The sequence below is a fragment of the Mustelus asterias genome, chromosome 6 (assembly GCF_964213995.1).
Source record: "Mustelus asterias chromosome 6, sMusAst1.hap1.1, whole genome shotgun sequence".
Lineage (NCBI taxonomy): Eukaryota > Metazoa > Chordata > Chondrichthyes > Carcharhiniformes > Triakidae > Mustelus > Mustelus asterias.
In genome coordinates, this window is record NC_135806.1 from 8,983,547 (window position 1) to 9,007,665 (window position 24,119).

A 24,119-nucleotide genomic window follows, 5' to 3' on the forward strand; every position below is an offset into this window, starting at 1 on the left:
TGATTCCAAATAATTGTTGGACTTTAACCTGGTGTTGAGAGACTTCTTACTGTGCCCACCCCAGTCCAACGCCAGCATCTCCACATTATGGTTCTTCTCAGACTCCAGAGAAAGAACTTGTCTCCAACGGTATCAACCAACAAATATTTCCAAACTCTCAGAAATTAAGCTAAACTCAAATCTTTGAAGTAGAAAAGTTTGAGAAATATTGTCACTAGCTTTGTCTTTTGGGAGCCCTGTTTTTGATAGAAATGCAATTAACAGCAGAAATGCTGTTTTTATAGAGAAAAGCACCAACAAGATACAAACCATTAGGATCAGGGGTCAGATGCATGAAACAATTTTTTAAATGCCATTGTAGTAACCAAGTAGTTTTATTGTACTATTTGAACCATCATAAATGGTAAGCAATTGCATCAGCATTTTAATGAAATGCACCAGTAAACTGGCTGGACACAATACCTGGAAATATTAATTCAATTTGCTACTGAAATATCACCCTTTTGTACCAGAACACACGGGTACACGCTGGGCTCCAAAGGATAATTAATGTGTCATGTTCCGCTTGAAGGCTCATACCTTTTAAATCTATAACGAACCACAAACACCTGATGCCCAACACATAACTGACAAGAAGGAACATGAACTCACCTTCCCACTGTGAACTCGGCTATTTAAATCATAACCAACCCAAATAAAAATAGGCTAAATAAAACAGGTTCAGTCACTGAAACACATGAAAAAATTGTCCCTTTGTGCTCTAACAATGAAAGGAACAGATAAGCTTATAAAAGCAAAATACACCGATATTGGAAATCTTATAAAAACAGAAAATGCTGGAAATACTCAGCAGGTCTGACAGCGTCTGTGGAGCGAGGAACAGTGTTAACGTTTCAGGCCAATGCATTTATTCTGATGTAGTGTTAAGAAACTGACCCCCTGAGGGTTTTGCCTCTGATTCACTGCTGCCTTTTACAAAAAAAACTTTGTTCGTGTTCAACAAACATTCATAATTTCTAAGTAAGATACAAGTCCATTTTCATAGAATAGGCAGTTAATCCATTGCTCGTCAAAATGGATTGTTCTTCAATCATTTTGTACTGGGAGTTAAGTTGGGGGGTCACACTGAATATTTTTAACAAATATCGTAGCATGACTGCGCGGTCTAAGGCGCTGGATTAAGGCTCCAGTCTCTGCGGAGGCGTGGGTTCAAATCCCACCTCTGTCAAAATTTCTAAGGGCAGCACGGTAGCAGAGTGGTTAGCACTGCTGCCTCTCAGCGCCAGGGACCCGGGTTAGATTCCCAGCTCGGGTCACTGAATGGAGTTTGCACGTTCTCCCCCATGTCTGCATGGGTTTCCTCCGGGTGCTCTGGTTTCCTCCCACAGCCCAAAGATGTGCGGGTTAGGTGGTTTGGCCGTGCTAAATTGCCCCTTAATATCAGGGGGACTAGCTAGGGTAAATACATGGGATTATGGGGATAGGGCCTGGGTGGGATTGCGGTCAGTGCAGACTCGATGGGCCGAATGGCCTCCTTCTGCACTGTAGAATTCTATGATATCTATGATAACAAATGGACTGGGGCATGCTTCTCCAGAGAAGAAAGCTGAGGGGTAAATTGATAGAGATCTTTGAAGATTATGAAAGGGCTTTCGACAGTATAGTTAGAGAAGATAACTCCAACTGGGGCAGAGTTCAAAACTAGAAACTTTCAATGTCAGATTAACACTAATAAATCCAATTGGGAATTCAGGAACAACTTATTTTATCCAAGAAGCAGTCAGAATGTGGAACTCACTACCACAATAACTGGTGGAGGCGAATGCCATAGATGAATTTAAGAGGGAAAACTAGAAAGAGGTAAGGGATAGAAGGATGTGTGGAAGGGGGAAAAGAGGCGGCACATCCACAAGAGGAGCACAAACAGTTCGAGACAAGTTGGCTTTAATGGCTCGTTTCTTCTGCTGCAAATATTAGGTAACACTGACTCTAAAATCATGAATGTGGCACAAATGCAATTTTTTAAAAAGACACAAAAATGAAAGAATTTGCTGCTACAAAGAACTTACAGCACTGGAAAAAGAATAAGCAAATTGGTATCTATAAACATAACTTTTACAACAGCTTGGCGACGCACATTCGAGTGTTCTGGTCCGGTGGCACAGTGGTTAGCACTGCTGCCTCACAGCACCAGGGACCCGGGTTCGATTCCTGGCTTGGATCACTGTCTGTGTGTCATGTTCTCCCCGTGTCTGCTCCGGACATGCTGGTTAGGTGCATTGGCCGTGCTAAATTCTCCCTCAGTGTACCCGAACAGGCGCCAGAGTGTGGCGACTGGGGGATTTTCACAGTAACCTCATTGCAGCGTTAATATAAGCCGACTTGTGACACCAATAAATAAACTTTAAAATAAAGCTTTAAATTGATCTTATCTGAACATGTTCACCCTCCCCTCAACTCCTTGCTGAATTACAATTACACAGTGCCATTTATCCTCTGGGACCGCAAGTAAGGATTAAGCTTTGATGCTGAGCTTTAGCAGGAAGAACCACAGCCTTGCCAAGTCTCAGCCTTGCTCAAGCCCACACCTGAAGCAAGACGTTTTGGTTAGTGATCAGCAGTGAAAGTAATGGCTGCTGACAGATCGATCTGATCCCAGCCCTCTGCTGTTGCAAAGCTCTAGATAGTCATTCAGAGCAACAAGGGATAAGATCACTGATCTTGTGTTCAATGCATTTCTGATGTGAACACAGAATTTAATACTCCTCAACAAGCTACTGCTCCACCATTGTGTGAAGAAGTGAGCTGAGAAGTAATTGGAAGAACAGTCTCTGGGGTAACTCATACAAAAGAAAATGCTGCAGATGCTGGAAATCTGAAATAAAAATAGACAGTGCAGGAGATATTCATCAGGTCTTTAGGCATCTTGGAGAGCAAAACGGAGTTAACATTCCAGATCAATGGACTTTTTTTCAAAATCAGAAGTGGTTTTTACCCTTCCATCTGCAACTTCCCCTGCCTCTATACATCTGCAACATCTTGTACTTTATCCAGAAGGTAACCAACCTGAAAGTGTTCACTGTTTCTTTCTCCATAGATGCTGCCTGACCCAGTATTTCCTGTTTGTAATAACTCGAATCACCAGAACATGTTCCAAATGCGGTCTGCTGCAGCACCTTAAAAGATTGTGAGCATTGCCACCCATAGTTATTTTTAGCTCAGTTGAAAAACAATATTATGCCAGAGCAAGACGTGGTGAATACTGTTAATATTTCACAAAATACAGCTAAGAAAAAAACCCCTTCCTTTGCAAGCAGTCAAAAACGATCGCATTTCATCTTCAGCAGGTTATTCACAAAGTCACAACCATTTTGTGCAGCATCGAGTAAAAGGTTAAACAGCCGCCCTACAAGTCAAATATATCATTTCACCCACAAATGAATTACTAAAGAGAAAACATTTATATACAACCAAGATTTTAAGGAAACAGTCATTGTAAATTTCCCCTCATAACTGTACATCTCTGAATGTAGATTGCAGGTGCTTGTTAAGTCCAATTAGCAGCATGTAAAGTTGAGGCCTTTTACGTAACGATGCAACCACAAACAGCAGAAAGCAAAATATTGCCTTTCTCACGACAAAGATTGCATAACCACGGCCTTGCTGTTCATCAAAGTCCTGCAGATATCCAAATTACGACCAGTTGCTGTTAAATTGCTACGCAACACTTTGGCTTCTCTTTTGGTGTTGGTGAATTTAACTCTAAACTAGGGCCAGTCACAAAAAAAATCAAAAATCACACTACTGTAATGAAATTCTTTAAACACAAATCGGAGATTTTGTTTCCTCTGGTACGAAATAGCCATACACAAAAAAGATGAAAGGTCACGGTCCACTGGTGGTAATGGTTGATGGACAGACCGGTGAGCGCTCTCTTCCCTTTCCTGAGATTCTTTCCGCTGTGAAAAATGAAGTCCTGTTTAGACAAGGTCTCCGTCAGTTTGATAGTCATTATTTTGGATGGTTATTCCGGATCCAAACGTGGCAGCACAGGAAGGATAAGATTTCCAAACGCAGAGTCCTGAGTAATGAAATATCCTGATGAATGCGTGTGTGCATGCTGAGAAACAAAGAACAAATGAGAAAATACCAGTTAGTCCAAATGAAATATAAAATTAAGTACAGGGCTCAATTTATTCCCAAGAAAACTAACGTGCGCTCAGTGCGAAAGAAAACCAAAGGGTTATTTACAAAAAGTAAGCTAAGGAGATCAGCGCAGGTATTGAAACAGCAATGCATCACCAAAATTTTGAATGTCTCCAATAGAGAAAATATGACCAATCCAAAGTGAAATACACAGACCCTAATTCAGGTAAATGAATAAGCTAATGAGTTTATAGCTGCAACAGCTTTTTAAAAATATAGCTGCATCTTTCTGAAATGTCACCAAATACTTTACACAATTAACTAGTACAAGTGTAGTGACTGTTGCTCTGTGGGCAAACTCAGAAGCTGCTCTGTACTAGCAACGGAGATGATCAAGTTGCTTCAAAGTAGTATGGAAGAGATGCTTTTTTTTTTTAACAACCTCAAGTTCTCGCGTGAAAACTAACAAATGGGGGCTCAAATGAACACCAATAATCAGAGCAATGCATGGAAATGCAGATCAACTGACCACAACTCAAAATCTTTAAGTTTCAGACTCACTCCATAGTTATTAAAATGTCTTTAGCACTTGAGCAAAGAACAAATGAAAAACAAAGAAGGGTTAAAAGCATGTTAAATATATGTTGGTTTGTCTGTGCTGTTGCATCCCATGAAGAAAGAATAAAAAGCAGACCACCTGGCAATCATTTCTTAAATGTAGAAAAGTTGGCTCATTACAAGAGTTACAGATTGATTAGTTTTAAATGCTCCTAGCAAAGAACAGGTTTGATTGCTACTTTCGAAAGAGGTGAATCTAGGCTAATGACTGCTTTGGTATAGTTCTGTTCGGAATCTTTGTGAATGCAGCAAGTGGTGTTTTCTCACAGCTCTCTGTATCGTCTACCAGTTGAGACTAATCTACTCTGAAATCACAGAAAGCTGGCCTTAGGGCAACTATCCTCCCTTCTTATGGAATGTCACTCATTGGCAACAGAGGGGCACAGAGGAAAATCTGCAGCCCCACATATTGATGCAAGCACACTGACGCTGTAATATATTACACGCCACGGCCCTGACAGGAAGGCATACCTCTTGACGTGGGTGCCACAGCAGGAGATAGACAGATTATTGGCATTATGTGTATTCTTAGGAATGTCGTTGTATTGGTCTGTGGTAATTATATTGTAACCCTGCAAGTTGCATTCATAGCACTGCAAGCATGTTTCTGATGTAGGACAGGCACGGTAACGTTTTAAACTTTGATCAATATATTTTCCATTCTTTAATTGTGTTATTTTCATAATTCCCAATGTTGCAAGATGGGCGGCACGGTGGTACACCCAGCTTGGGTCATTATCTGTGTGGAGTCTGCACGTTCTTCCCGTGTCTGCGTGGGTTTCCTCCAGGTGCTCCGGTTTCCTCCCAGAGTCCGAAAGACGCGCTGGTTAGTTTAGTTTATTTATTAGTGTCACAAGTAGGCTTACATTAACACTGCAATGAAGTTACTGTGAAAATCCCCTAGTTGCCACACTCCAGCGCCTGTTTGGGTACATTGAGGGAGAATTTAGCATGGCTAATCCACCCAACCAGCACAGCTTTCGGACTGTTGGAGGAAACCGGAACACTCGGAGAAAACCCACGCAGACACGAAGAGAACGTGCAGACTCCACACAGACAGTGGCCCAAGCTGGGAATCGAACCTGGGTCCCTGGTGCTGTGAGGCAGCAGTGCTAACCACTGTGCCACCGTGCCGCCCAGTTCGGTGCACTGGCCATGCTAAATTCTCGTCCAGTGTACCTAAAACAGGCACCGGAGTGTGGCGACTAGGGGATTTTCACAGTAACTTCATTGCAGTGTGAATGTAAGCCTACTTGTGACACTAATAAATAAAATTTTAAAAATCCCTGCCTTCCTTACGAGCTAAAAACAAACAAAATGCTATCTTTGCACACATAAAAGCTAAAAGCCAGCTACCAATAAAACCCTGGGTGTAGCCAATCTTTGAATATCTTTTCTGTTCCCATCACTAGTCCTATAATTTTTCCACTTTCCCCAGGCAAAACTACCAAAATATTTTGTGACTGTAAATGTGTCATCTAATTGTGTGAATAGCTTTTAAATAACTTCAAAAAAATAATCTTTGAAATGTTAATTTACACATGTTTGATCTAAGTTTTCTTGTGAATAAAATGTTTCTTTTATGATATCAAAGTTCCATACCATTTAAAATGCAAACTTTGTGACTCACATGCAACGTAACCACATATATACTTGATGAGCTTAATAGAGGGAGATGGTGCAAAGGCATGAGTGTACTAGGTAAATTCACAATGGAACAAAATGTCAATTCAATGACTAACGAGAGAGAGAGAGAGAGAATATCATTCCCAAATCGTGAGCACTGATGTTTAGAATACCTGCAAGGCCGCTTTCTGTTGTGCTGCTATGTGCTGTTGCTCAGCATGGTCCCGAAAATCTTTAGCAAAAGCAGGTCTTGATAAAGGAATACTGTGAAGAAGCAATGCAAAAAAAGTTTACTCACCCAATCTTTTCAGTTGTCCAAGTGTGCCTTTATACAGTTTATACATAGTTGCTCGATGTTAAACACTGAATCAAAAAGCCTACTAATTGTAGGCTTCATAGGGACATAAGAAACAGGTGGAGTAGGACGGATGGCCCACTAAGATTGTTCCTCTACCTCCATCTGATAAAATCATCACCAATCATCTACTTCAAATCCACTTTCCATTCCCAATTCCCATATCTCTTCAATTTCCTCAGTATGCAAAATAAATCTATTGATCTCTGACTGGAATAAGTTTAACAATTGAGCACCTACAGCTCAGATAGAAAATTCCAAAAATTCATAACCTTCCGAGTGAAGACATTGCTCATTACTCTGCACCCAAGATCTAAATATCTTTTCCATTCTTTAATTAGTGGTGTTATTTTCATAATCATAATTCTCAATTTTGCAAGATGGGCGGCACGGTGGTTAGCACTGCTGCCTCACAAGATCCCTTTAGTCAAAGGCTGAACCCTTGTTCTAGATTCCCCAGCCAGCAAAGCATTTTTCCAGCATTTACCTTCTCAAGCTCCTTACAACCTGTGGTTGTATCACAGCTTGGTATGGCTCCTGCTCTGCCCAAGACCACAAGGAACTACAAAAGGTCATGAACGAAGCCCAATCCATCACGCAAACCAGCCTCCCATCCATCGACTCTGTCTACACTTCCCGCTGCCTCGGCAAAGCAGCCAGCATAATCAAGAACCCCGCGCACCCCGGACATTCTCTCTTCCACCTTCTTCCGTCAGGAAAAAGATACAAAAGTCTGAGGTCACGTTCCAACCGACTCAAGAACAGCTTCTTCCCTGCTGTGTCAGATTTTTGAATGGCCTTACCTTGCATTAAGTTGAGCTTTCTCTACACCCTAGCTACGACTGTAACACTACATTCTGCACTCTCTCCTTTCCTTCTCTATGAACGGTATGTTTTGTCTGTATTGCGCGCAAGAAACAATACTTTTCATTGTATGTTAATACATGTGGCAATACTAAATCAAGTCAAAAGAATTTTATTTTGAGAGACTGCCTCTCGTTTTACTAAACTCCAGAAAATATTGGCCTATAAAATCTGCTCTACTTCCATTTATTGCTAAGAACCTGAACCTAATATTGTCATCCTGATGGAGATACAAAAGCTTCATTTAACTGGTGCGTCGTGGGTGGCACAGTGGCAAGCACTGCTGCCTCACAGCGGTAGGGACCCGGGTTCAATTCCCAGCTTGGCTCACTGTCTGTGCGTTCTCCCCATGTCTGCGTGGGTTTCCTCCGGGTGCTCCGGTTCGAGTCTGGAGGAGCTCTGACGACAGGTCATCCAGACTCAAAATGTCAGCTTTATTCTCTCTCCACAGATGCTGTCAGACCTGTTGAGATTTTCCTGTATCTTTTCAAACCTTGTACCGTGTTTACTATATAACTGGAGATGGAAAAGTTGAACATTTCTGAAATAACGTGAGCATTCTTGAGATTATTACCGAGAAAAAGAGTTGCTAAGTGAGCTAGCTATCATTTCTCAGCCATTCAGCCTTCAGCTCACTTTGAAATATACTACACATTTTCCACGACCATGCGTAGTCATGCAAAAAGTCTTGCAAGAAAGATCTGGGTATACTATACCTGGCTCCAGGGTTGTTCATTGATGACTGATTCTGCATTATCAACTTTTTCTTCTCCTGTTTGAGTTCTGCCAGGATAGCAGCACGGTTTTTGTTCTGAATGTCTTAAAAACAAATTGAAATTTGAGTGTGCAAAGCATGAAGAAACACAGTAAATTGGATAGGACACTGGAGATGAGAAGCCACCTCTGCGCCCTCCATGTTTAGGGGCAACATAGCTGTGCTGATTGGGATAAATTCAGAACAGATTCAGCAGCTTAAGACTGGAGGTTCATGAGACGGTCTGGGGCCATCAACACCAGCCAAATTACACTCCACCACAATCTGTAACCTCATGGCCTAGCTCATCTATCACTACAATTACCATCAAACCAGTGGACCAACCCTGGTTCAGTGAGTGTAGAAAGAGTAGGCCGAAAGCAGCAAAAGGCACAACTGAAAATGAGATGTGAACCTAGTGAAGCCAGGACCACCTGTATGCTAAACAGCAGAAGCAGAGTGCTAGGCAGAACAAAGAGCACCCCAAACAACAGATCAGATCACAGCTCCGCGGTCCTGTCACAAACAGTCAGAAACGGGGGGCAGAAAAGAAAGAGTGGGGACAAATTAAACAAATTCATTGCTCACAGTTACCCATCCCTCCTTGATTTTTGAAGAATACAGCATACAAAAGCAGAGTCCAGATTCACCAAAAACATTGCAATTGCGGTCAAGTTATTCACCTAGAGAAAAGAATTAGCAGGACAGACCTTCATTGCTTATGGATGAGAACGAAATGCACAAACCTTTTGAAAGGGTTTCTTTGTTCCCGATTTTCGTTATTCTTAAAATAAAATGACATCGCTGTACATTACAAAAAATAATATGCAAAACTGCCAGTTATCCTCCAGTATCATGAGCAAATGGCCATTTTTGATGTGTAAGGCCATAAGTGAATATCAGCAGGTTATTTGATCAGGTCATCACAATGGAGACAGATTCCATCGTCATCCAAAATCTACAAATGAATACTTCCAACTGAGACTGATGGATGGCAATCAAGCAATGAAATCCTGAGTGGATTGTCCTTTTCCTAGCTAGGGTGCAGAGGTTGCTGGCCACACTCTAATAACCATCCTGCTCAAAAATCATCCACCCCAGCATAGTATCCATAAGCATCTTGCACAAGATTTTGAAATGCAGTTAATGACTATTCAACTGGATAGAAGAAAAAAGCCCCGCTTACATCTGTGTGTGCTGGTGTCACAATAATTTGCTTGTAAGATGCAATGGCAGGTTAAAGTAGCTTCCAGAAATATGGTGGATGGCACACTGGTTCGCACTGCGGCCTCTCAGCGCCAGGGACCCAGGTTCAATTCCGGCCTTGAGGGATTGCCTGTGTAGAGTTTGCACCTTCTCCCCATGTCTGCTTGGGTTTCCTCCGGGTGCTCCGGTTTCCTCCCACAGTCCAAAGGTGAGCAGGTTAGATAGATTGGCCGTGCTAAATTGCCTCTTAGTCTAAAAGACGTGTAGGTTAGGTGGATTAGCCATGGTAAATGCATAGAGCTATGGGGATAGGGCAGAGAGGACGGCCTGGGCAGGATGCTCTTTCGGAGAGTTGGTGCAGACTCGATGGGCTGGATGGCCTCTTTGCGTACTGGAGGGATTTTATGGTTGTAAATGTGATAGAGAAATTTATATCAAAATTATAGAAATAGAAAGCTGTATATTGCACAGATTCACTTCACTTTTTAGATTTATTCCTCTCGCTGCATAATTAATTCCACATTTCAGCTCTTCCACAATGTTGGTTTTCTGCATTTGCCCTTGGCTGTCATTAGGCAATCTGATTTGAATTTACACAGGATGCTGATTGCTCTGGACAACTAAACTGTCATTCATAGATGAGCAGAAATTTGTCTGGCTCAGATGCAGTCAGAAAATAAATTGCTATCACTTTCAAAATACCATTTAATTTAGTATTCAAGTCACAGTTTTTTCAAAATTTAAAAGCAGGTTTCTCAAAAAGCTGGGCTTAGTATTTTAGCAAGCACATCGCATGAAAAAAATAATGGGAGCATGGGGACAGGTAGTTAACCACAATGCCTAGATTCATACATAAAGTTCCTTTGTTCCCAGTGGAAAACAGGAACAAAGCCAAGGGGAAAGGACACCTTTTTGCTTGATGTGCTGAATGGTTTTAGAATACTAATTAGGTAAAATGTAAATACATTTGAACCAATGGTCACAATAACTGCTGGTGCTATAGCATGGCAGGATAGCCATTCAGCACCTTCCTGCCCAACATCCCTGTACCACAAAGGCAACAACATGTATGCGCGTATACAGAAGTTTCTGGGAACAGTCTGCATCTATCTGTAAACTGTCTGCCAGATCACGTCAGGTGTCAGATATTCATATTTGCAAATTTCTTGCAATGTTATTTCTTCATTGTTTTAAAAAAATAGTAATTTTTGCCTAATACTTGGGAAATGCTGAGGTCCAACATGAGGAGTGTGGGGAGGTACTAGCAGAAACATACAAAAACAAATCAAGCACAAAGAATCAGCAAAATCTCCCAATTAAAGGGAAAATGGTGGAACAGACACACACACCTAGGCCATTCCCTCAACCACTCCACATGACAGCCATTTCCATATTCTCACCAATCTCTAGGTTAAGAAGTTTCTCCTGAATTCCCCATCAGGGTCTACCCCTTTTAGTGGGCATCTATGTTTCTCACTAGTGCTTTGAGATGTCTACGAAAAGTGTTACTTTAATGCAAGTCGTTTTCTTTTAATCAAATCGTAACATAACACAAAGTAAAATTTTTTAAAACTACAAAAAACTACAAGGAAATAATTGGACATACCCATACATCTCTAATCATTTAAATATCTCTAACAATGCTTTTCACTGCAGGTCTGTATCTGAGAAGTCAGAGCCTCAAATTCACACAGGTTTTCAGGTGTATCGCACAACAGGGTATTAAGCAAGGGCTTCCAGAGTATACCAATATTTCTAGAAACGTTTGACAGAACGATCAACCATGTGAAGTGTTTTATCGTAGATGAGGGCCTCTGCCTGGCTAAGGCTGACTGCCAACTAGTTTAGGATTTCTCCTGGAGGGCAATGAGCCCAAACAAATCCCCTTTCACCCTAACTCTATTCTTTCTTTCCTTATCAAGTTAAGTCTTCACTCACATCCATGGTTCTTCTGATGCCTTCTGACACTTTTCCAATTTCAGATTTTCTGGCCCCCAGTTTTCACTGTGGGCATGCAGCCTCTGTATTGCTTAGGCCTGCGACAGAAAGGCTCTTGCTTAAAAGAGTGGCTCAATAGTGATTCCTGGCTTGGGTCATCCTCTGTTTTTGGAGCTTGCATGTTCTCCCCATGTCTGCGTGGGTTTCCTCTGGCTGCTCCAGTTTCCTCCCGCAATCTAAAAGACTAGATAGGTGCACTGGCCATGCTAAATTCTCCCTCAGTGTACCTGAACTGACGCTGGCTGGAATGTGGCGACTGGGGGATTTTCACAGTGACTTCATTGCAGTGTTAATGTAAGCTCACTTGTGATTAATAAACTTACAATAATTTCCAATCCAGCCCCAGCCTTCACTACCTGGCAGAACCAGTTCTCACCTTGAACGAGTTCTCTTAAGCCACACATCCATCATAGGAAAACCATCATTAAGGATTCTGCCAACCACAACCCCCCCACCCTATGCTGTCCTCTTTCTCAGCCACACTCAATGGTGTCAGCATGACAACCTGCTCACTTATCATTCAGAAAATCATTAACTATTCTTCCAATTTTGACCTGTTCTTCACCTTTATAAGATCCAATTAGTTACATGTCACTGAGCCGTCCCTCCTCTGACTCATTTCTAGCTTCAGATCCAAAGAAAACATTTATTCTATCTACATAACTGAACTTGAAGGGAGGTTAGAATGAGGTTGTCACAAACATCCATCGGAAGTGAAATAACTTCCAGAACTATCTATATTATGCTTTTCCCCCACTAGTTTGCTGTGAAAATTCCAAACCTTTCACTATGGTATTTTCTTGGATCATTCCCTTTCTCATACCATGTTTGACATGCCCCTTATCCTCTCATCCAAGGATTCTGCTTCGTTGTTGTCAACAGAGCCCTTGGCTGGGTCCACTCATTTCCCAATGTCTCTTCCAGATGGGGAAATTCCTCGTGGATCACTTTTGCACCACCTCAAATTCCATCTCACCTTTTTGTGCAAAGATAAAACAGCTGTTTATTTACATCCTCACACCCAGCAGTCAGGGGGGTCAACCATTTTAATCCTCTCCAATCTAGTATATGCATAGCTCATAGTGTAACCTCCTCTACACTGTGGAGGTCACATGGAGATTACATGACCACTTTGCCCATATTGTGTCCACAAGTCCCATGTGATCCTCCCCCGAGTTGGATTTGGAAGGACACTTTAAACAAGAGATTCTTTATGCCTTTCTCAATGCACAGAATGTGTAGTTAGTGTCACGTACATAGCCTCTACAAACTGCATTTCAAAAATCAAGCAAAGGGATTCACTGTAAACCCATTACAGGAATCTCTAAAAAGGTCAAAAAAGAAATGTAAAGCACCGTCAGGAAATGGTAAGAAGTTGTTTCATAATCATCATTGCTTAGATGGCCAATTTCTAATCAAGCCCATGGATCAGATTACCTTCTTTCAAGTTCAGTTATGTCGATAGAATAAAGAATGTTTCCTTTGAATCTGACAGAGGAACAGGTGCACATTCTCAAAACCGGCTGCCAAAAAAACAGATGTGTTGTAAAACATGAATGTGCCATGCATTTTTGTGTTTTACTCAATTGAAATCAGCTAACCTGGACAGTTCAGTTAGGTGTTACAAAGCGCTGGACTTTTCATCTGCGTCACCATTTGCAGTCTATTGCTGCCCTCTAAGCAACCTTTGACCCCCACCCAACTCAGACTGACCTGAACTGCCCCCTGCCCAAAGAGCCTGATCTGAAACCCAGCAAAATCTAAAATTTGGTGCAACCTAGTTTTGAGAGAGTGTATTGTATTCAAAATCATGAGGGTCTGGATAAAGTAGATAGAGAGAAACTTCCTATTGGTGGAAGGATCAAAAACGAGAGGGTTCAGATTTAAGGTAATTGAGAAAGGAAGTAATGGGAACATGAGGAAAACCACTCACTGTGAAAAGCTTTACCATCGGGAATGAATTGCCCGAGAGGGTGATGGAGGCAGTTTCAATCAAGGCTTTAAAGAGGAAACTAAATTATGCAAAAAGGAAGAATGTACAGGATTACAGAAAGTGGAGGAATGGGACTAGGTCAACTGCTCATTCGGAGAGTCAGTGCAGACATGATGGGCCGAATAGCCTCTTTCTGTGCAGTAACATTGTGACTGACGGTCAGCTACTTCACACAAAGGACGTTCAGGAGGTAAGAGACCCTCAACCAGCTCATGACCATCTCTCTTTGATAGGGAATCAAAACCAAAGCAAGTATATTCTTCCTGCATGCATGGTGTGTGGTGCAGTGAGAGGGGGAAAAATCTTTTAAACATGTTTTAAAAATGTGTAGCTACATTTTGTTCCCTTTTGAGCGGTAGAGGGGTTGAGGGTTAATGATACTGATGAAATCAATTAGCTCTTGCTTGGAAATTCATTACGCTTTTGCAATTTGTTAATTAATATCACCAAATTATTGCCACATCAATTAGGAAATGAAAACAGCAGCTCGGAATAATTGTTAAAGGGACACTGTCATCATAAGGTGGCAAAGGTTGGTCATGGCCGTTTCGAACAACAAGCTGTGACCATTAGCAGTGATAATGCTGAAGAAAGTGACACAACTATATAGCATATAAAAAGCTCAGAGGTGGTTCTAAGGAAATAAAACAGTGGAGTACACTCAGTCTAACACATAGGGTACTATCAAAGAAGGGTTTATTTGGTGATAACTATAGTAAGTGCAAGTTTCGAGTAATAGGTGTGAAGCAGCTTTAGAGGTTTTTAAAACAAAAGTAATTTGGTATCAGACTTCCCAGGAGCATTCTTTTAAATGTTTAATTGAACAGAATTAGGCTAACATCGCCTTCCCTAAAGTAGGCTCAGCCCAAACTCTTTGCACTTACTGAAAGTTCCACGATGAGGACAGTTTTAGATGTTAGCCCACCTAGATGTATTTCAGTCATCTGTCACTGCCTTCAGTTGTGAAGTTTAATTTTATCCATTATAATGATCCAACGTCATAATATTGATATTGCCACAAATATGGTGCTGTGGTACATAACTCTTCTAATAAAGTTTTTGTTTCTCCAGCACAAACACCAACAAAATGGGCTTTTTATACACGACTGCTTCTCCATTGCTCATAGATTCCTTTAACTGATCAAGACAAATATAGCCTTTCAAAACAGACTATAAAAAATGTGAATACTGTAAGCTTAGCCTAAATACATCTTCAGAGATTTTCCACTAATTGCGAGACAAGATCACCACCACCTACTGGAAATTCTGATAACAGTGTGATAAGGTACGCTATTTAAAAACTATACACAGATTACACACATTCCTCTGCAGTACACCACAAAATAGATTTTGTTGCGTGAAAATAGATCCTCTAGTTTCTAGTCAAATAAAAGGGTAGAAAGAAAGACTATATATTTATACAGCGTTTTGCATGCTCTTAGGCACCCCAAAGTGCTTAATTACCGATAATGCTTATATTTCTCATTGGCTATTTCGCATCCTGCTTCAAATACAAGCACGAGCAGAAATGCGAAAATGCTGCCAGAAATTCTTATTTGTATATACTACCAGCCTGGGCTAGATTTCAAAACAGGAGATTTGTTACACAAAGATTACCGAATAAAGCTTTAGATTTATAAGGAACGTCTGAACTCAAAGATGTCTCACTGACATGATGCGTAATCTCTTTACTCCAAAATGATTGTGTCTTCGTCCTGTACAGCAAGCCAGCTCATTTTCTTCTTACGCACTGGCTGAGTCGCTTTACTTTCCCCTAATTGGTTATTTGATACTTTCATTATACACCACTACTGCATAAAACTGCTCTCCCCAACCATATTCTGGTAAAAAGCAAAATTGGCAAATACTGCTGCCCTGGCTATTCTTCAGCATCTATTCCATTAAAAAGTCTGTCACATGCACACACACACAAACTCAAAGCATGCACAGGAACAAGTGTCGAAGAAACAACCGGGAAGAGGGAGGAGGAAAATTAAAACAAATAGGGTCCCCTTTGATTCAATGCCCTTTTATTTAAATTGCTACACCTCATGAAGTGACTTGCGACTTTTAAAGGTGTTATATGAAAGAAGAATCCTAGCAGTGTAGCACAGGAGGCCATTGGACCCACTTAGTCCAGGCCAGCTCTTTTAAAAAGCAATCCAGATGGACTCACTCCCTAGCTCTTTCCTCCTTTGCCAATCACCTTCAATCTGTGCCCTTTGATTATCAACCCTGGAAAGTTTCTCATTATTTAAACTCTTTATGATTTTAAGCCTCTCTATCAAATCTACTTTTAGTTTTGTTTACTTTGAGAGCAACCAAATCTATTCCCAAAACTGTAATCCCTCATCCCTAGAGTCATTCTAGTTAATCTCATCTGTACCTTTTCCAAAGCTTTCATGTCTTTCCTGTGGTGCCCAGAATTGTATATAACACACCAGCTAGAGCCAAACTCTGTTTCATATAGGTTCAGTATTACCTCCTGGCTTTTGTGTTCTATGCCTCTACTTATAAAGCCCAAGATCCCATCTGCTTTGTTAATCTGTTCTGCACCATCAAAGATTAGTGCATGAACATTGTGAAGACTCTGTTCTTGCACCCTCTGAAAATCACACCATTTGTACTGTTTCACATCATTATTCATACCCACAATGAATCACCTCACATTTCGCCTATGGCAATTGAAATGCAATGCAGGAATGTTCCCTGAAGTTGCATGGCTACACTGCAACGGACAGTGTCAATTCAGACTGCACACAAACTGGAATCGCAAAAAATATTAAAGGGGTCATGCATTTAAATTAATCACCTGTGTACTCCAAAAAGAGGGTAACATTGGCCATGTTTGTGCCAATTCCACTTGACTCTCTGTGTACTCTTGGAGTTTATCACCATTTGTTTGTTACACTTGTTATCTGGAAATTTTAAAAATCACACCCAGTACCCGATGTCCCAAAGCCATTAATCTATATCAAAAACTGCAGCGATCCTTGTACTGAATCCGGAGGAATGCTGTTTAGTAAAAATCAGTCACCAAACTCTGGTTTCCATTCTTCAAGGCTGCGACTGCTCCTTTTAACACAGGCCTCAATTTTGTTAACAAGACTAATGTGATACTTTATCAAACACCTTTGGAAAGTCCAAATGTGCAACACAAACTCCACTGCCCTCATTCACACTCCGTGTAATCGCATCAAAAAACACTCAGGTTAGTCGAACATGATTTATTCTCAACAAATCCACGTTTGCTCTCCAAGTGACTGTTACTGGTTTCTAAAAGTAGCCCCACCACCAACATTACACTGACTGCTCTGTAGTTGCCAGGTATAGCCTCTCATTTTTGAACAAGGGTGCATGCAACATTTACAATCCTTCAGTCCTCTGACACATCAGCCCTGTCTCTAAGGAGGCTTGGGAGATTGTGGCCAGTTTCTCCACAACTTCTACCTTTACTTCCCTCAGCAACCTAGGATGCATCCCATCTGAGCCAGATGACTTACCCAATTTAAGCAGTGTCAACCTTTCCAGTACTTCCTCCTAATCTATTTTTATCCCATGCAGTGCCATTCAATCTCCTCATTTATGAGGAGAAAGAGAAAGAAGAGACTTGAATTCCTACATCGTATGATGCTGGATGTCTCAAAGTATTTTTTTTTTACAACCAATGAAGTATTTTTAAGCGTTACTGTAGTAATGTAGGAAATGTAAGCTGATGATGAAATACAAATGGCATGTTTGCCTTTATTGGAATTGGAATACACAAAGAAAGAAGCCATGCTACAATTGTGCAGGGTATTAGTGAGGCCACACTTGGAATATCATGTGCAACTTTGGTCTCCATATCCAAGAAAGACATACTTCCACTGGAGACAGTACAGTGAAGCTTCACTAGATTGGTTCCTGCAATGAAAGGTTAGTCCTATGAGGAGAGGCTGAGTAAACTAGCTCTTATATTCCCTGAAAATGAGAGGTGATCTCATTGAAACATACAAGATTATGAAAAGGCTTGATAGGACAGGCAAGGAGAAATTGGTAACCCTGGCAGGGGAATCTAGAACAAAGTTTCAGGATAAGAGCTGGATACTTAGGGCTGAGGCGAGAAGAAATCTCTTCACTTAAAGGGTTGAGAATCTTTGGAATTGCCTACCCCAAGAGGCTTGTGGATGCTCCATCGTCAATATGTATTTAAGACTGAGGTGTGTCTCAGTCCCTCTGACTGAGGGAATCAAGGGATTCAGGGAACGGGCAGGCATGTGGGGTTGAAGCCCAAGATCAGCTACGATCGTACTGAATGGTAGCGCAGGTTCAACAGACTGTATGGTCTACTCCTGCTCCTATTTCTTATGTACCAATGTTTGTAAAACTCTAGACACTTGTATCAACAGAAAGGAAGCATAATATCTTACCTGGCGCTGGAGGGTTTGTTGTCATTTCTGTTGAACTTCCAAACTCTATAGAAAAGAACAAAGTGTTAATTAATGACCAGAAATGGAGATTCTAGATTGGACAACTGGGAGGGAAAAACATGGAAACAACTACAATGAAGCCCTGTCCCTCACAAGATCAACCCAAGGGTCATGCAGAGAATTTAAGCTGTGGCAGTAAATCATCTGCATTGCCCTGATACTCTGACAGAAGAATGTTTAACTCTGTACTTAAATATTTGCCTTCAAAGATTTGAGACTGGAGCAGCAAAACGGTCTGGCAGTAAGAGCAGTGCATGGAGCTTCAGCACGGGTATTTTGTTTTTTTTTGGGGCTGATGATAGAATTTGAAATGCAACTGGTATGCTTACATGGCAATAACTCTTCCACTACTGTTAGCCATGCAGCCAGATATCTCTGGCAATGATATAACCTCATTAGGTCAATCTTATTGAGCTCAGTCACTATACTGGCTCTGCATCATTTTGATATTTCAGCTTGTCAAACCAAGCGTGAATATCTGCAGATGCAAGCTTTTAAAAGGTAACTACTGAACTGCAACAGGTAACACATGCAGTTTCTTCAACTCACTTATTTTCACTCGCTTGTAGCTTGGATGCAATTAATAATTAACAAAGTGGTGAAAGAAGTGCATTTATATAGTATAATCTCATGAGCTCAGAACATCTGCAAGCAATTTATAGCTCATTAGTGTAGGTACTATAGTAATAGACAAAATGTGGTCACTAATTTGAGTGCCACAAGTTCCCATAAACAGCCAGGATCAAAACCAGGCAATTGATGTCAGTGAATAAAAGCAAATTATTGCGGATGCTGGAATCTGAAACCAAAACAGAAAATGCTGGAAAATCTCAGCAGGTCTGGCAGCATCTTAAGGAGAGCAGAGAGCTGATTTTGAGTCCAGATGATCCTTTGTCACGGGACCCTTTAACAAAAGCTCTTCTGGACCCAATTGATGTCAGTGAGATTGGTTGAAGAATAGCTATTGCTCAGGACATTGGGGAGAACTCCACTGTTCTCCATTGACATAGTGCTGTCAAATCGCTCAGGTCCATTATTTTAGGTAGACATCAGAAACCAAAGGGACCGTGCTAGCTTTTCACTTTCACATATGCTTGTGCCACCCTCAACAGCACCAAAGATGAACTTATTAAGTTTGCATTCAGCTGTGCTGAAGATTCATATTTAGGGGCCTCCAGAACAACTAAGAATGGCTATTACATCTGGAGCATCACAAACTTGCTGCATTTGTGAGCTGGCTTTATTGGCAAAGATAAAAGAGGTGGATTTGGTTGGTGCTCACTTTGAATGACCTGATTTAATGCTTAGCAACACTTCCTCATTTAAATAAAGTTTATTTATTAGTGTCGCAGGTAAGGCTTACATTAACACTGCAATGAAGTTACTGTGAAATTCCCCTAGTCGCCACACTCTGGCACCTGTTCGGATCAATGCACCTAACCAGCACGTCTTTCAGATTGTGGGAGGAAACCGGAGCACCCGGAGGAAACCCACGCAGACTTGGGGAGAACGTGCAAACTCCACACAGACAGTGACCCAAGCCAGGAATCAAGCCAAGGTCCTACGCTGTGAGGCAGCAGTGATAACCACTGTGCCGCCTATAGTACATTAATCCCTGACTAGGTATCATAGATGTTTATGAACTCTACAGCCCCGATTCCGATAGTGTACAGCTGTCATTATTCCACAATCCAGGAACAATGGATGAGTAAAGGTTACAAATGGAAAGGCAGTTAAGCCTCCTTATTTGATTTAGCCACATAATCCTCTAGCACAAAGGACAATACAACATTTCTCAAACCACTTCCCAATTTTGCCCATTTTAGCAACTGAAAATACGATTTGCTAAGTTGCGGGATGATTCCACACAAAGTTAATGAATATCAGGAAGTAACATCCCTTGGGTGTCAGCACAGTAATTACGTGAGTAGGGAAGGAAACCTTGTATCTGAATAGAGCTACCAATGCGAACTGCCAAAGAGTCAAGTTAAAGTTTATTTATTAGTGTCACAAGTAGGCTTACATTAACACTGTAATGAAGTTACCGTACAAATCTCCAAATCTGGCGCCTGTTAGGGTACACTGAGGGAGAATTCAACATGGCCAACGCACCTAAACAGCACGTCTTTCAGACTGTGGGAGAAAACCAGAGCACCCGGAGGAAACGCACGCCCAGACACGGGGAGAACGTGCAGCCTCCGTACACAGTGACCCAAGCCAGGAATTGAACCCGGGTCCCTGGCGCTGTGAGGCAGCAGTGCTAACCACTGTGTCACCCTAAAAGTAGGGTATTGGAGAATGGTTGCCAATGCCAGCACGCAAAAGCAAAACATTGCAAATGCCGGAAATCTGAAGTACAAGAACAGAAAATGCTGGAAATACTCAACAGGTCAGACAGCAAATGTGGAGAGAAAAACAGTTAATCCTTAACAATGAAAGGTTATTTGATGAAAGATCACAGACCTGAAACAGTCATTGTTTTCTCTTCACAGATGCTGCCTGATCTGCAAGGGTGTAAGGTAACTTAATTCAGGCAGATAACACTCAGTTTGTCAGCAGAAAAAAATTCCTATGGAAAGCCAGGAACCATAGGCATGCAAACCAGAAGTCAAGCTTGTGAAGCTCCAGCTTTGGAGGTTGAACAGATCATGCCTGAACTGCAGAGAAAATTAAACTTGGATCTTTACAGAATCTAGATACAAGCCAGAGACCTTAATATCGGAAGCTGGTTCCCGAATTCCAAATATTTTAAGTTATGAGGAAGAGTTAAGGTGAATAGTGTTTTCACTGGCTGGGGAGTCTAGGACTGGGGAGGGGGCATAGTTTACAAATTAGATCCAAACATTTCAGCAGTGAAATTGGGAAATGCTTCTACAAATATAGAATAGCAAAATTAGTAATTCTCTTCTGCAAACCACGACTGATGCAAGTAAATTTTATGTCTGAGTTTGATAAGATTTCTGTTTACCAAAGGTAAGGGACATGGGTTAAAGGCAGTGGCAGTACGCGGAGCTAGGTCACAGATCAGCGACGATTGCACTGAATGGTGAATCAGGCTCGAGGCGAAGTAGCCTCTTTTTGGTCCAATGCTCTTCCAAGTCCACTGTTTGTAAACTGAGCTTGTAGGTAAGCCACTTGGACCAGGTAGTTGGTATATAAATGTGGGATCTTACCAGAGTTACTAAATGGTGATTTTGGACCTGGATATATTAAACATAAGCTACATTTAAATCGGTTGTTTTACTTGCCCTGCTTGTACAGATAGGTATGCTACAGTTGTAAGCAAAGTTTTCACAAATTCATTCTTGAGATACAAGCATCACAAGTAAGGCCGCAACCCAACAACCATTCCTAGTATCCTGGGATTGTGGTTCTGGGCTGTCTTCAGGTTACACTGCAATCCGTGAGATCTAAGTGGCATAGTGCAGTTGATAGGGACTTACACGTCAGGTCAGCAGGTCAGCTGCCTGTGTGCTTCTAGGAATAGAGATCAGGGATTTGGAAGTTATTGTCAAAAAAGCCTTGGTCGTACTTCGTGATACATTTGTATAGATTCTTGATCTACAATGGAGTTAAGGGTTGTGGGTGAGGGGGTGCAGAAGAAAAATGGAATGAAAGCCACAGTCAAATCAGCCGTGATCTTATTGAACGGCAGTGCAGGATCAATGGCCTCTTGTTCCTTTCCTTATGATCTAATGGAGCACAAAAGTGGAACAAGTGGTAGAAGACACTCGGGTGTCTAAGACTCTATCTTCGGCGCAGCATGTTACTGCACGATGCACGTTTTATCCAGGTTAGCTAACAAGCATAAGCCGCAGGACACGCAAAAGCAGTACTTCTTCCTGAGCCTCCGTCATTGACAGAAATACTTCAATCATCATCACCACCCCAATGCAAGAGCATTTTACCAAGATAAAAGGAATTCAAACTGCAAATTGAATCTGCAACCGGATTGGCCCCTATTGCAGCTGGCAAATGCTCAAAGAGAAAGCATGCGGAGAAAAGTGATTATTAAGAAGAGAGCATGCATGCATAGAGGAGTAGAGACTAACCCATGGTGGAGTTGGGAAGATGCTGCTGGGCCCTCCTGTGGCTCGGGATCAGGCGGGACAGGACCTGCGACCCGGGGGGAGGGAGGGGGAATGCCCTTTGCTTCCGGGATGGCTGACGTCACAATGGGGACCTACGTCACGGCGCCTGCGAGGGGCGGAGTTTACAGCGTCACAGCAACCGTGAGATGGGCGCGGCTGAACGGAGACGATGTCACCAAACGGGGGACGGGCACATTGACGTCACAGCAGGCGCCAGAGTGGGCGGGGCTTTGTCTTCCCACGAGACCAGGCCTTGGCCTGAGCCGAGGGGTAAAATAACGGCTCGATCAACCGGCCTCCTAGTTACACTCAACGTCTGTCCCTCATCGACCTACCGAGCGATTCCTACTCTCCTCCTCCGCTTGCTTTTCTTCTCTCTTATTATTTATCTCTTATTCAGTCAAAGATGGGTTAAAAGGAATGTGACAAGACGACCCGCCAATCGGGCAGCCGGTTTGGCGCAGGCGCGCGCCCCCCTCCAACCCGACTACGCACGCGTGGGAATCGCACATCGCCGACTTGGTCGCGCATGCGCAGGAGCCACTCACCGCATGCGCAGAAACATCTCCAGCGCCGAACTGGGCTCTATTTGCGCACAGTGGGAGAGGGAAGGGTTCAGCTGGAGGGGCAAATGTTACCAATGAGGCAGCATGTTCCCCTTGTCTCAGTTACCAACCCATCAGGCTGGATTTTTTTAGGAATTACACACTAACCTGGCCTCTTTTGTTGTGCATGGTTTATTTGCTAGGTAAACATTGGAAATAAAGTTGTTTGACTTGATGGGCAACAAGCAATGTAATGAAACCTTCAGGAATATGCCCAACTGGAGTTTTCAGGTCTACAAAGGAGGCCAGAACATTGCTGTGAGAGATAACACACAAAAACACAATGCACTTATACCTAACACCTCTGATTCTGCCCCTGACCGACAGTTAGGGATGTGGGAATTCTCGATAATAAAACACCATGGTCTATCTACCATATAATAGTCACCAGATACAATAATTCCCCCTACTTTTCTCTTTCCAAAGTAGTCCCCACTTTGCAGGATCTTCCCGGCTAAAGTGGTGTTGATTAATGTTTACAAGGCTGTTGCTGTATTACAGCAAATCAAATACCTCATTCTGCTTGAGGTCTTTTGTTGCTTAACTATAACCATAACATGTGCTTGCTAATTGGGTGATTTAGCAATGGTAAATTGGGAAGCATTGTCACTACAACCCTTTGTGTGAGGATGGGCTCCTTGACATCATACCTGAACAACCCTGCCCTATTTCCCCTTTGTTCTAAGAGCCCTCCTCTTCCAGGCACCATGCTTTAGGTCGTCAGTGACGATGGACTTCCATTGAATTGGTCCATGGTTATTATAGGTACTAGTGATTTGCTGTTTCCTTTTGCAGCATGGCTGTTGAGGAAATGTTCCTGCTCTTACCACTGCATGTTGGAAGGATTTGCAGGCTGATAATTAACCTGAGATTGTATTATGCATGCACCTTCAATTCCTGAAGTGGGACTTGAACCCAGAGCTTCAAGCTCAGAGATAAAGCTAACAAAGAACAAACAAAGAACAATGTTAATTACTGTGCCACAAGACCTCACCTCTGAGTTGTATATCAGAGGAAATCTTTTCTATCGCCTCCATCAGCTCCTTAATAATTACCATAAATACTTTAATTAGATCACCCATTAATCTGCTATACTCCTGGGAGTACATGCCTAATCTGTGCCCGACCGCTGGGCACCGCAGGGGCTGGGGTGTATTATCGACCCCGATAATCACCTTTTGGTTTGACGTTTTAAGTTTCCTTTCGACTTTGTTTTTGGTTCGGGCTGTTCCCCCCTTCCTTTTGGGGAGCCGCCCCTTTTACTTTGTCCCTAAGTTAATTTGAGTTCGTTTACTTGATTGGTGTCGAAAGAAATACTTGATTGGTATCAAAAGAAATGCCTAATCTGTGCCACCTGTTCTCATAATTTGACCCTTTTAGAACCAGTTACATTC

At 42.0% G+C, this 24,119-nt stretch overlaps 1 protein-coding gene across 6 annotated transcripts; it reads right to left on the minus strand.

The window, feature by feature from the left end:
* Positions 1-347: 347 nt before the first annotated feature.
* On the minus strand, positions 348-22,615 carry inip (ints3 and nabp interacting protein). 6 transcript variants are annotated; one of them, XM_078214061.1, is made up of 6 exons: positions 22,456-22,474; positions 17,970-18,014; positions 9,110-9,147; positions 8,326-8,428; positions 6,564-6,654; positions 348-4,120 (listed from the first exon to the last, which is right to left on the minus strand). In XM_078214061.1, exons 4-6 carry the CDS (start codon positions 8,361-8,363, stop codon positions 4,025-4,027), a joined length of 225 nt encoding a protein of 74 aa, XP_078070187.1. In that variant the 5' UTR covers positions 8,364-8,428; positions 9,110-9,147; positions 17,970-18,014; positions 22,456-22,474; the 3' UTR covers positions 348-4,024. The 6 variants fall into 6 exon arrangements, with proteins under 6 accessions (XP_078070187.1, XP_078070186.1, XP_078070182.1 ...); XM_078214060.1 differs by lacking the exon at positions 22,456-22,474 and adding an exon at positions 22,082-22,207; XM_078214056.1 differs by lacking the exons at positions 9,110-9,147; positions 22,456-22,474 and adding exons at positions 20,493-20,533; positions 22,082-22,181.
* Positions 22,616-24,119: the final 1,504 nt, after the last annotated feature.

What these genes read in the sequence shown, in the direction of transcription:
- inip (XM_078214056.1), bottom strand. An exon ending in AACAAACCCTCCAGCGCCAG is followed by an intron (nt 8,429 to 17,969) that starts GTAAGATATTAT and finishes TTTGTTTTTAAG; the next exon opens with ACATTCAGAACAAAAACCGT. An exon ending in AACAGAAAGCGGCCTTGCAG is followed by an intron (nt 4,121 to 6,563) that starts GTATTCTAAACA and finishes TTTGTTTCTCAG; the next exon opens with CATGCACACACGCATTCATC.